The following is a 12155-nucleotide window of genomic DNA, read 5'->3' on the forward strand; positions in this document are numbered from 1 at the left end:
GGAACAAATACACAGTTACAGGATCAAAAATGCTTTTTAAAAATTGCAAATAAAGTGGAAAGAATTGGAGACCATAGAAATAAAGAAAACTATGATACAGCTGTACTTAAAACAAAACAAAATACGAATTTGGGGGGAAGTGGGTCTAAACTGTTAGCCACAAGATTATGAAATAAAAGAAATAAAGAAACTATAACGGCTATTAAAACTAAACCAGGAGAAAAGTATTTTCTACATAACAAATCTGAGAAGTATAAATAATTTTTCTCCTCCTTGTACTCCTCAAAATCCCCCCTTCAGAAATGATGCGATTTTTTAAGCTTCACAACACAAATACCAACTGTAAAGGAAGCTGAGGCAAAACTTGTGGAATAGGCAATTACAGAAGAATGAATAAAAGAGGCAATTAAAAACTAGAAGTGAGAAAATCTCTTGGTCCACATGGGTTTTCTACAGTATTTTATAAAACATTTACAGATTTAATAGTCCCACATATGACTATATTGTACAATGATATCTTAGCTGGAGACTCATTGCCACCAACCTGGAAACAAACAATAATTGTATTAATTCCCAAACCTTGCAAAGATCCCTCATTAGTGGCATAATATTGCCCAGTTTCTCTACCCAGATTACAACATTTTCACAACAGTGATGTTTAATGGGGACTTTTATCTGGAAATATAGTTTTTTGGCTCAAGCTGGGTATGTCCTGGGCCTTCTGCAGCTGAGGAAAATCATCTAAAGTTGGTAATTTAAATGTGAGTTAACAGGTGAGCTGCCTAAGAGCTTTCCAGCTGAAATAAGTTGGAAACAGAGCCAAAGGAGGAGGGTCAGACCATAAATGTTGCTTTCTGGAAATCTGGTGCAAGCTGTTAAATCTAATTAGAAGGGTATATTTGTCATCACTATGTACTGTTACTGTAAAGAAATACAGTACAGTATTACAAACCCACCACTGCTAAAGAATCTTCCCACAATGATGCAGGCAGCATGTAACAGTATATTGTTTTTCTACTCTATTTAATCATACTTACATTTTTCCAACTGATTAAGCAATCAACACTCTGTAGAGGGCAAAATGCATCAAACTGCTTATAGCACTGGCCACTCAGTGGATTCCACAGAAAATACTCTCCATTTTCTTGTGTTGCTACATAAGCTACTTTCCCCTGTAATAAGCAAAGGATACAGCCATCTTTGTTGTTTAAAAAATTACCAAGAAATGGTTTAAAAACCCTCTATTTTCCTGCCTCTATAACAGGCATAGGCAACCTTGGCTCTCCAGATGTTTTGGAACTACAACTCCCATGATCCCTGACCACTGCCCCTGTTAGCTAGGGATCATGGGAGTTGTAGTTCTAAAACATCTGGAGAGCTAAGGTCAGCTATGGTTGCTCTATAACAGGCACCCCCAAACTGCGGCCCTCCAGATGTTTGGCCTACAACTCCCATGATCCCAAGCTAACAGGACCAGTGGTCAGGGAAGATGGGAATTGTAGTCCAAGACATCTGGAGGGCCAAAGTTTGGGGGTGCCTGCTCTATAACATGTAGAGCCAAGGTTGCTCTATAACAAGGAAAAAATGAGAAAAAAAATAAAGCAACACTTAACCTATAATGTCTGTGTTTATACAAGAGGGAAGGAAGAAATAAAACACATTATCTTGCACTTTGTTATTACACTAATACATTATGAACAATGACAATTTTTCAATAAGACCCTTGCTCTCTTGTTAACCTCTGGGTTGTTGTTTTTTTAGAATAGCTATCAATTTCAACATGTATACCATATCCAAGATACTATTTCATCATTCTCTTAGTAATGGAGATTCTGTTTCTGCTCTTGGCGTACTGCCAAATCTATACTGCTTGTTTATTCCAGTTTTTACATTGCCAAAAGATTGGTATTGGGTCCTATGTATACTGTAGTTTTCATCCCTTTACAAATACAGGAGAAACTATATATTATATTTACTCCTTATACTTTCTAATATACTGATAAATAAAATAGCAATTTGGTATTTTTTAGAAATCCTACAATCCTTATTCACATAAATACTTGGCTTGATAAAAGCTAGGCCATTTTATTTCAAGACAATGGGATAGAGGTGTGTAACTATTATTAAGTACTGTAATGAAGAATATATAAATCTAAAACAAATAATATTAAGAATTTATTGTCATGGGTGCCATTGTATCAATAATACATCTTAAGGATCACACATGATTGGTCATTTAATATCAAAGATAAGACTACACTACATTTAGCAGGGTTTTGAAATAACTTATCCTGAAACAATTTATTATTTAATATCTTTAATGGATTTTCTTTAATCCGGCAGCTTTTAACACTGTCCTGCTGTTCCTGTTACGCCTAAGCCTATGGCTTGGATTCAGAATTAAGTGCATAACAAAGCTATGAATTTTATACTGTTCCACTTGTTATGTGGCTTATATTTCTGGGATGAACTATACCACAGGCAGGAAACCTGAAACCTGCATCTCATTTGGCTCAATGGCTGAATTTGCTGCTGATGAAGATGAGGTTGGAAGAGTCAGCTGGTTCATTTCCTTGCCCATTCAAGGTTTTTGCACTTGCTTGTGTCTCTTTCAGCGCTGAGCTTACTACTGACCCTGCTGTTCATGCCCACTATTACTTTCATGCCATTCTTCTTCTGAACACAGACATACCAAGTAGAACATCTACTTAACGTTCAACCTTTCACCCTCTATGGTTTCCTGCTGCAGCTGATTCTCTTCATACTGATCTGCACTAAACTGAGAACAAAAAAGTTCATCAACCCTTGAATTATAGAAACAAAGACTGAAATATTTTGCCAGACTTACTTCTAACACTGATGTTCCCAACAGTACCCATGGTTTTTTCCCAATATACAGAAAGTAGTTACATAGAAGCACTGCATGTTCTTCTTTACTACCAATACCAAGTTCAAGGAAATTCTGTTAGAAATATAAGATCATTCATTTTAAAAAACAATGCATATATTCTTCATCTTCCCACAAAAATAATACTACAGTGGTATTGCCATGAGGAAGTTCAGAAATGGCAGCTTGCATGTTATTTAAATATTAACTTCAAGTAGCAAAATAAAAAATCACAATGCTCTCACAAGTTATATTTCTTCCACTGCTATATTTAAACATATAATTATGTAAATAATATAAATAAGCAGACTAAGTTCAAGATGCTCACACTGCTGTATTTATTTAGCTTGGGACGAAAGTACCCCCTTGAAAGCCACTATGGAGTTTGGGAACCCTCTGTAATCCTGTAGAATGTGTGAAGTGAGGAATTTACATTTGTCAGATAACAGTGTTCCATGCATGTGGAAGATGCCCCCATCCAAGTTTTGCCAACTATCCACATCATTCTGGTGGGGGCCCTAATTCTGCCATATTTTTAGCAAATCTTGCTTTAGTAACACTTTCTACCATTTTAACTGGAACAGATGTAACACCTGTACTTTCCTCTTAGAATCTTTCTTTTCTTTTCTTTTTAAGTATTTTTTATTAGGATTTTCTATTATATAAAGAAAAGAACAATTGATTACATCTGTATATAACACCATATTCAAACATATTCACACCTTCATATCAACCAAAAAAGAAAAAGGGGGAAAAAAGAAAAGAGAAAATTGAAGATCATGACAGCAAATAAATCTAATTTAACAACTCATTTTCAAAATCAGTCCTAGACTTCCCCGAGCTCCTTTTCTAGCGGTTCATTGCATATCTTTCTTCGCAGTTTCTACTCATTTTTTTACTATACTTGGTTATACTTATTACATTTTTTTCTTACACTTTACTTCCTTTATCACGTTCTAATCTATATTTTATTTTAATTTTCTTACTCTTATTTCATAACCTGCAACGTACACAATTGCTTATTATTCTCTTCATATATCAATTCTACAATATTTTTTATAATACACTCTAAATTTATTCAATTCCTCTTCCGTCTTCCCCTCTCCTTGGTCGTGTAGTCTTCCGGTCAGGTCAGCAAGTTCCATATAGTCCAACATTTTCATTCGCCATTCCTCAACAGTGGGTATCTCCGGTGTCTTCCAGTACTTTGCCAATAGTATTCTAGCTGCGGTTGTGGCATAGATAGAATCTTTCTTTTCAATGGTGTAATGCATTGATCTAATTCTGTCCTAATTCTGTGGCATACACATGATTAAGGAATTTCTTTTTTGGCTACAGTACTTTCATGAAAGCTACAAGTCTGATGACTTGTTACTTTTATCAGTTTAGCTTCTGCCCCTCCCCTCATCTTAATTAACTTAGAGGACCCTCAAACTTCAAGCTATTTGAAGTGCAGAAACATTTCAAACATTATTGCTCATATTTTCAGGTATATTATTATGACTTAAAAGGAACATCAAAACATTTTATTTATTTAACAAATTTATACCCTGCTCTTCAATAAAATCCTTTTTAAAGTGGTTAAGAAAAGCAATTTACATTTAAAAAATCAAACCAGTAAGAAAAAGAAGCATAGCAGAAATAACATTTCATATACCTCTGATGTCATCCAAAGCTCAACATCATCATTTTCATCCCCCGTGTCTGATATACAAGGAATTAAAGACACAAATCGTGATATAAGATCCTACAAAACAAATAGGAGTATGTCTGTCCCAGAAATACATATTAAAATAATCCATCTGACATTTGGCGTTATTAAAGGCATCAAGCAATGATTAACTCATTGTGTTACATTTTTTTACATTCTTACAGAGGTTAGCTGCGATCTTATGCCACCCTGATGATGGATGTGAGCTTTGGCTGTGGTATTGACCATCCTCAGCATCACATGTCTCAGTTTCATAGCTGGAACCAAGTACTGCAATGCCACCCTTACAACTCATAGTTTCCACCAGTTTGCCTTTAACTGTGGGTCCCCTGCTGTGAGCGCCCCAGCCCACCAAGTATGTGCTTATTTTGTGATAAACATTACATACTTACAGAAGTTGAGTTAGGCTCATCAGCACACATATCTAATAATTGCTGAGGTGGATTCAGAGAGGTAATGTACTTTGTGACTAAAATATTTCTTCCTTGATTGTTAAAAGCTGAGGTTATTATTCTCCTCTTTGGAAACAATGCTTTGCATGTTTGCTTAAAAATGTATGCTTTTTGCAACAGTGTTTGGTCTTCATGATCTATGAACTGAAAAACAATCTAGAGTTATAAGTGAACAGTGATGTGGCTGAGTTTGCTGATGTTATTAAATTGCTCAGGGTCATTCATTGTTCAGGATCGTTAAAACAAAAAGGGACTGTGTAGAGCAGGCAAAGGCAAACTCAGCCCTCCAGATGTTTTTGAGACTACAATTCCCATCATCCCTGACCACTGGTCCTGTTAGCTAGGGATGATGGAGATTGTATTCCCAAAACTTCTGGAGGGCCGAATTTGCCTATGCCTGGTGTAGAGCTCCAAAAAGACCTCTAAAAACTGAATGAATGGATAGGAAAATGGAAAGTAATAGGTGACATGATGGAACAGTATAAAATTATGCATGACCTGAAGAAAGTAGATAGCAAAAAGTTTTTCTCCCTGTCTCATAATACTAGAACTCATAGACATTCAGTGGAGCTGAATGTTGAAGCATTCAAAACAAACAAACTACAAACAAACTAAAATGCTTCTTCACACAGCACATATGTAAAGTATGGAATACGTTTCTGCAGGAGGCAATGATGACCACCAACTTGGGTGGTTTGAAAAGAGGATTGGAAAAATTCACGGGGGAATACAGCCATGATTAATTAATAGCCATGTGTTTATGCTCTGCTTCCATGCTTGGAGGTAGTGGGCTTCTGAATACCAGTTGTTGGAAACCACAGGAGTGGGGAATGCTCTTGTGATAAGGTCCTGCTGTTAGGCTTTCCATAGGCATCTGGTTGCCCACTGTGAGAGCAGAATGATGGATTAGAAGGCCGAATGCAGCAGGTTCTTCCAATGTCTTAAAAAAACTTATTTTAAACTGAGATCAAAATTATAATCTCAGTTATAAATTTCAAAGCAATAATTTCATCCAAATTATCCTATTTATTAAACAGAGTAAAAAATAAAGGCCAACCTTGTCTGATTCTAAATTATTTTCAGTAGAAGATATTTGAGGTTCAATAGTGGCAAAGATGGTTAAAAAAGTATATTCCTTCAAGTTCTGGCCATGACATTCTTCTTTGGGAGGCACATATGTCTTACTCCAAGTATATCCAAGCAAAACCGGTGGCATATTTACTTGAAATGTACCACAAATCTGTGAAAACATACATTATTTGGCTTACTGAAACAAATGCAAGTATTAAGAGTCTAAAAATCTGATGATATGGCTGCATTACAATCTTGCTATTTTAAAAGCAATTCATTATCTGCAGTTAAGTTAATGATACAAAATCTTTAAAAGCGTGATTCTTCTTCTCCATTACCTTTGAATGTTCCAGAAGAGTAGAGAAAGGAAACATAACTGATCCAAGCCAATTCTTTCTTACATAGGAGTGACCGGTGCAGTTTTTTGGACATGTGTCCTAACAAAGTTAATAATTTGAGTTAAACTTTTGTATTTTAGTATGTATTATTCAACTATGTTTCCTAAACAGCTGAATCTTAGAACTAGCTCACGTCTTTATTCACTTACTGCCTAAATGGATTTACGGTGTTTAAGCAGACCAAAAGTATTTTCCTAGCTGCAACTTATCGAAAACTTTGGGGGCACGAAACAATTTTCAATAATATTCTCTCCTCATTAAATAGCACCAATATTATTTCTAGCGTTAATAAACAGTTTGAAAAGAAATACAGGGTATATATTTAAACTAGAAACAAGAGGTAACATCTAATACTTGTAAAAATATCAAATGATTTATCTGGGTTATAAATACATTCTTAGAAAAAAATGCTGTCTAGTTTCAAATATGATGCTGAAATAGGGTTTGGTGTACAAAATACCAGACTTTTCTTTAAAATCTGTGATACGATACTGTACTCCACCATACTATAACCTTACTGTACTATAACCTTCTATGATTCCTTGTACACATTCCCCAAACAAACATAGTCTACAATTTACCTCATGCTTTTCAATCACAAATTCATCAAAAATGTTAATATTTATATTGTCTTTGATTTTAGATAGTCCTGAAAAAGTATAATCATGCCCTGGAGAGCTGAAACAAAAACAAAAGCAAAAAAAATAAATCAAACATTTTGACAACAAAGTTACTGAAACTATGTACAGTCGTACCTCGGCTCTCAAACACCTTGGAAGTAGAACGTTCCGGTTCCCAAACGATCAAAAACCAGAAGTGAGTGTTCCGGTTTTCAAACATTCTTTTGGAAGCCGAACAGACTTCCGGAATGGATTCCAACTGACTTCCGAGTTATGACTGTAATGTGGTTTTGGTTTAATGTTCTGTAAGCAGTTCTGCTTGTGCACAGAAGGGTAACAATTTACATGCACTGCATCTTTATGCATAACCTCTCAAGCCATTCTGAATTGGTTCTTCCATGAACAGTTGAGGAGGTGGGGCAGCAGAAGAGCCCCATTGGGTCAGACTGAAGACACATATAGTCCAGCATCCTGTTTCTGCACTGGCCAAACAGATGCCCATGGGAAGGCTACAAGGAAGACCTGAGTGTGACAGCACCTTCCCCACTTGTGATTCCAAGAACCTGCTTCTTAGAGACATAATGCCTCTAAAAGCGAAGGTAGAACATAGCCATCTTGGCTAGCCATCGGTATCTTTATCCTCCAGGAGATTCTGCGGCTGCGGAGAAATCTGTGACTCCCTCCACTCACCAAATACATGATCAGAACTACTTCTACTCAAGAATGTGGAACCTGGGATCCAAACCTATATTTCTAAACAAAACAAAAAAGTTTGAAGCCTTCAACATTACATATTCTTCAGGCTCCCTGCAAGGTAACCCTTATGATAATATTCAGATAATTTCCACAACCATGCAAAATAAGGGATTACTGATTTTACATATACAACCAATATATACAGTTGAAATCAGAGACTTAAAATAATGGAACAGGCTGCAATGTAAAAAATATTTGGCCACAGAAAACTTGAAGTACTGTATACATTATTAAAAGATACACGTAACTTACATAAAATCAACTTGCAGTTCTTCATTCCAACATGGATGAGAGCCATCAGCAGTGCTAGTTTGATAGATTGTGTCCTGGAAGGTAACTTCTACAAAAGGGTGGACACCCACCTAAAATAAAAATGTGCAGTACATACTGGAATTTATTTTGGTTTTGTTTCATTTTCAGGCCTATTGATCATAGTCATTTTCCTTATTACAGTTATTTAGATTAATTGCAGACATTTTAAAAATCAATTATCAAAGTTACTCATGTAATGCATTTATCTCCCCGCTCCCAATATAATATACCCAGTGGGCATTACAAGAGAAAAATACACTCCAGTTCCCATCCTATCACAATAACAGCTGCCAGTTTGGTGAATTGACAACCAAACTGGTACCAAACTGTAAACTACATCCCTAACCACAGCCAAGGCAGATGTTGTGTAGAAGGTGTGGAATTTAGTCTTAGGGTTTTTTAACCTGGTTCAGAGTCCTACAGTATATAGACGAACTGAAGCTACTATGTCTTACTAGTGCCTTATTCTGTTATTGTCAAATAGAGAAATCAAGCAGCTTGTTAGAAGTTAGTTCTGAAATGTATAATCTCATACAACTTTGAGATTATCATACATCCCACGATCCCTAGCTAACAGGGCCAGTGGTCAGGGATCATGAAGCTGTAGTTCAAAAACATCTGGAGAGCCAAGATTGCCTATGCCTGACATAGTGTATCACCAGCAGTAACAGTCCACCAGTTTCTTCTTGTTTCTCTTCAGCACCATGTGTGTGTGGTTCAATCATAAAAAGACTGAATAGTCAAGTCAATAAGCTGTGGTTTCAAGTCATACACATTGCCCCGCCTCCATTATTTCTGTGGACACTCATGGAAGGTACTTCATTTTTCGTAATGGGCAAGGCTAGCACTTAGGATGCAGCTGTTGCTACTACTGTATGGCATCAAGTCTTAGTTTGTTCCTTGCTGATCCAACCCTAGAGCTCTGTGTTGCTAGAGCACAACCTGAGCCCTTGCATTCAGTCTGAACCCTTTTCTACCTAGTCTTATTGCAGAGGACGTTGTTATGTCATCAACATTAAAAACTGTTATGTATTAGTGTATATATGAACATGGACGATGCCATCACTGCGTGGGTTGCCGCCTGTCAAAAGTGCCAAGAGTCGAGACCTGCACCGCCAGCAGCTAAAGGACACACTTGGGAGACGCCTACTCCAAGTGGCTGGAGGTGGCCCTGATGACATCCACCACTTCCGAGGGCATCATCCGGGTGCTGCGGGGCCTGTTTGCAACCCATGGGTGTCCTGATGTTCTCGTCTCCGACAACGGACCACAGTTCACCTCAGGTACGTTTGAACAGTACCTTCTGGGACTGGGCATCTGACACGCGCTGACAGTACCATTTCACCCCACTAGCAATGGGCAGGCAGAAAGAATGGTGAGATCGGCAAAAGAGGCGCTTGCACGCCTAAACCAGGGGGACTGGCACGAGCGGGTCACTGAGTACTTGCTTGTGCAGCACATCACCCCTCATTCGGCCACAGGGCGGAGTCTGGCCGAACTGCTGATGGGCCGCTGCCTTCGATCTCCACTCGATCGACTACACCCGGACTTTGGTGTGGCCGAACCCCCGGGCTGTGTCAATGCACCCACTCCGGGGAATCGGGATTTTGCCCGGAACTTTGTGGGAAACATTCCTTGGGTGCCGGCCACGGTAGTGGAAGTCACTGGACCCCGCTCATACCAGGTAGCACTCGAAGACGGACGCTTATGGCAATGCAGTTCAGTTCTGTTCCAGCTTCCAAATAAAGAGCTGCTTTGGAGAGATTGCTATGTCGTCTGCTATGCTTACCCACAACTTAACAAAAACAAAATTTTAGAATCACCTCATTCTCCAAAAATACATGCATTTTACTGCAATGTATAGGATAACTTTCAATCCCTATGCCACAAAGCTCGTTGAAGTCCTGCCAGCACAGCATGAGTGTTGATTCTAGCACAGATTGCTCCCTTCTCCCTTCATGTAATAATCAAATTCCACCCCCTGAATACTAGCATTCAAATTAGCTGAAATATCTGAGATTCAGAAGCAAAAAAGAGGCCTTGTTTATTGAAAGCAAACTTTTAACCACAAGATGAAACTATCCACCACTTCCGACTAATTTCTGAACACACAAAATAGACATGATTTGGAAATTAATTTAGAGGGGAGCATATAAATGTTTTTTCCCCATAATTACCTCATACAAAGGGTCTGCTGAATAGGCTGAATTTCCTGACAAAATATGCCTGCCTCTGGACATTCGATTTGGTAAATAGGATGGTGAATTAGCAACTCCAACCCTTGAGATAGTAAACAAGAATTACATGCATATTTCAGCCAGTTTACCTCATTAACATGCATCAAGATTCCCTGCTTATGTATAGGTACATAATTGGCTGGTTGTTACTAGAAATAAAAGGCAGTCGAAATGCCCTCCTGCTGGAGTGGGGGCAGGAAAAGACCACTTTGAAAGTTGACATTGCAGCATACACCCTTGCAAACTGAGACAGGAAAAAAAGGAACGTTATCAGCGGCACAATCTCAGCAGGTAGGCAGCCAGCTTGCTTTCCGTTAATTGCTAACCAGGTGAAAGGGGTTCAATGAGCAACAAATCTTCTGAACTGGGGCTCTGAGCCAGGATGGAGTTGGCTAAGCAAGACAGAGACAGCAGGCGGCAGTACCCCATTGCTGTACCTCCACAACCTGGTAGGCACCCACATTTGTAGAGTGTTTGTGCTAAATTAAGATTAGTCTGCCTGTTGCAGGTAGCTCAATATTCAGTGGCTCAATAAAGTTGTGGCTCTTTATTTAAACTACATCCATCCATCCATCCATGCCTTCATTCTGAGTTTGGAAGCAATAATAGTTAATAGTTTTCTTTGTGCTTTGCTACTTGAGCAAAATCATGAATAATGCATCTCTTAAGGGAGAAATTCAGCATAATGGTAATTCTATGCAAGTCAATGAGACTAAACCAGTGCAAGTATTTTGTGATGTGCCCCCTAAGTCAACCATTCTTGTTAAAATATTATTTAGATTCTCTGAAAGAAAGCTCTGTTTGCTTGCAGCTACAACATATTTTGTAATCCAAATTACTTGCATAGTAATGTATAAAAGAACAAACATACTTTCAAACACAGTACCTTGTAAAATTATTATTAGTTTGTTTCAGAATACACTAAAGCCTTGATTTTTCAACATAATTTGATTTAGTGGCTATTATGCTAACCATTTACACTTTCACAAAATCCTTCTACATATCTGTACACTAAAATAGTATTTCACTGCACAGCTGAACTTCAGATAAAAATAGCACAAAATGCTAACAATGTGTTGATGATTAGAAGCTGCAGTAAAATATGCACTATGTTTCAATATGCTTTCCCTATAATTCTAATTGTTATACTTTAATTTCACTGTATTTTCCCATAAATATTTTTTCTAACTCAACCATTGTATCTGTCTCACTTCATTCAGTGACTTTTAAGATACTGAAGATATTTAACAAAATATTTGTAGCAATATTCTTAGCAGGTGAAATTGTTCCTTCATTCTAGATGTTATGTCCAAGTGGAAACTTTATACTGAGAGGCATACAGAACAGATTATGAAATATGTATGCAACTCCCGAGACAGACGGAAGCCAACCATTATGCAATTCTCTATGACACAATGTGTTGATATAAACAGTCTTTCTTAAGAGTCAATACTATTATAATCTAGGAATTCTATACCTACTTAGCTGGTGGTGCCTTTCTTGCAGGAATATTATAGGCTCTCAATATTCTGATGAGAAGTTTTACATCTCCATCAGAGACAGCCTGTGCTGGAATCTTTCGCCTCTCTTTCCTTTGTGGTTTCAAATGTCTTTTGCGTTCACCTAGCTTGAAAATTGCATTACTCAATTCACTATTTAAAAAAAGGAAATAATTTAGATCAGACTTGCATATGCTCATATGAGAAAAATC

The 12155-nt window shown here is 37.6% G+C and overlaps 1 protein-coding gene across 1 annotated transcript in view; it reads right to left on the bottom strand.

The window, feature by feature from the left end:
- Positions 1-12155, bottom strand: part of CC2D2B (coiled-coil and C2 domain containing 2B) — a 36149-nt gene that overhangs the window by 3801 nt on the left and 20193 nt on the right. Inside the window, exons 22-31 of the mRNA XM_060275201.1 lie at positions 11926-12096; positions 10385-10487; positions 8148-8257; positions 7101-7197; positions 6460-6558; positions 6108-6290; positions 4991-5194; positions 4545-4634; positions 2849-2962; positions 1038-1172 (exon numbers count right to left, since the gene is read on the bottom strand). Of these exons, the coding sequence (XP_060131184.1) occupies positions 1038-1172; positions 2849-2962; positions 4545-4634; positions 4991-5194; positions 6108-6290; positions 6460-6558; positions 7101-7197; positions 8148-8257; positions 10385-10487; positions 11926-12096 (1306 nt within the window). The remainder of the gene's footprint in view (positions 1-1037; positions 1173-2848; positions 2963-4544; positions 4635-4990; positions 5195-6107; positions 6291-6459; positions 6559-7100; positions 7198-8147; positions 8258-10384; positions 10488-11925; positions 12097-12155) is intronic.

The sequence above is a fragment of the Zootoca vivipara genome, chromosome 5, assembly GCF_963506605.1.
Source record: "Zootoca vivipara chromosome 5, rZooViv1.1, whole genome shotgun sequence".
NCBI classification, from domain to species: domain Eukaryota; kingdom Metazoa; phylum Chordata; class Lepidosauria; order Squamata; family Lacertidae; genus Zootoca; species Zootoca vivipara.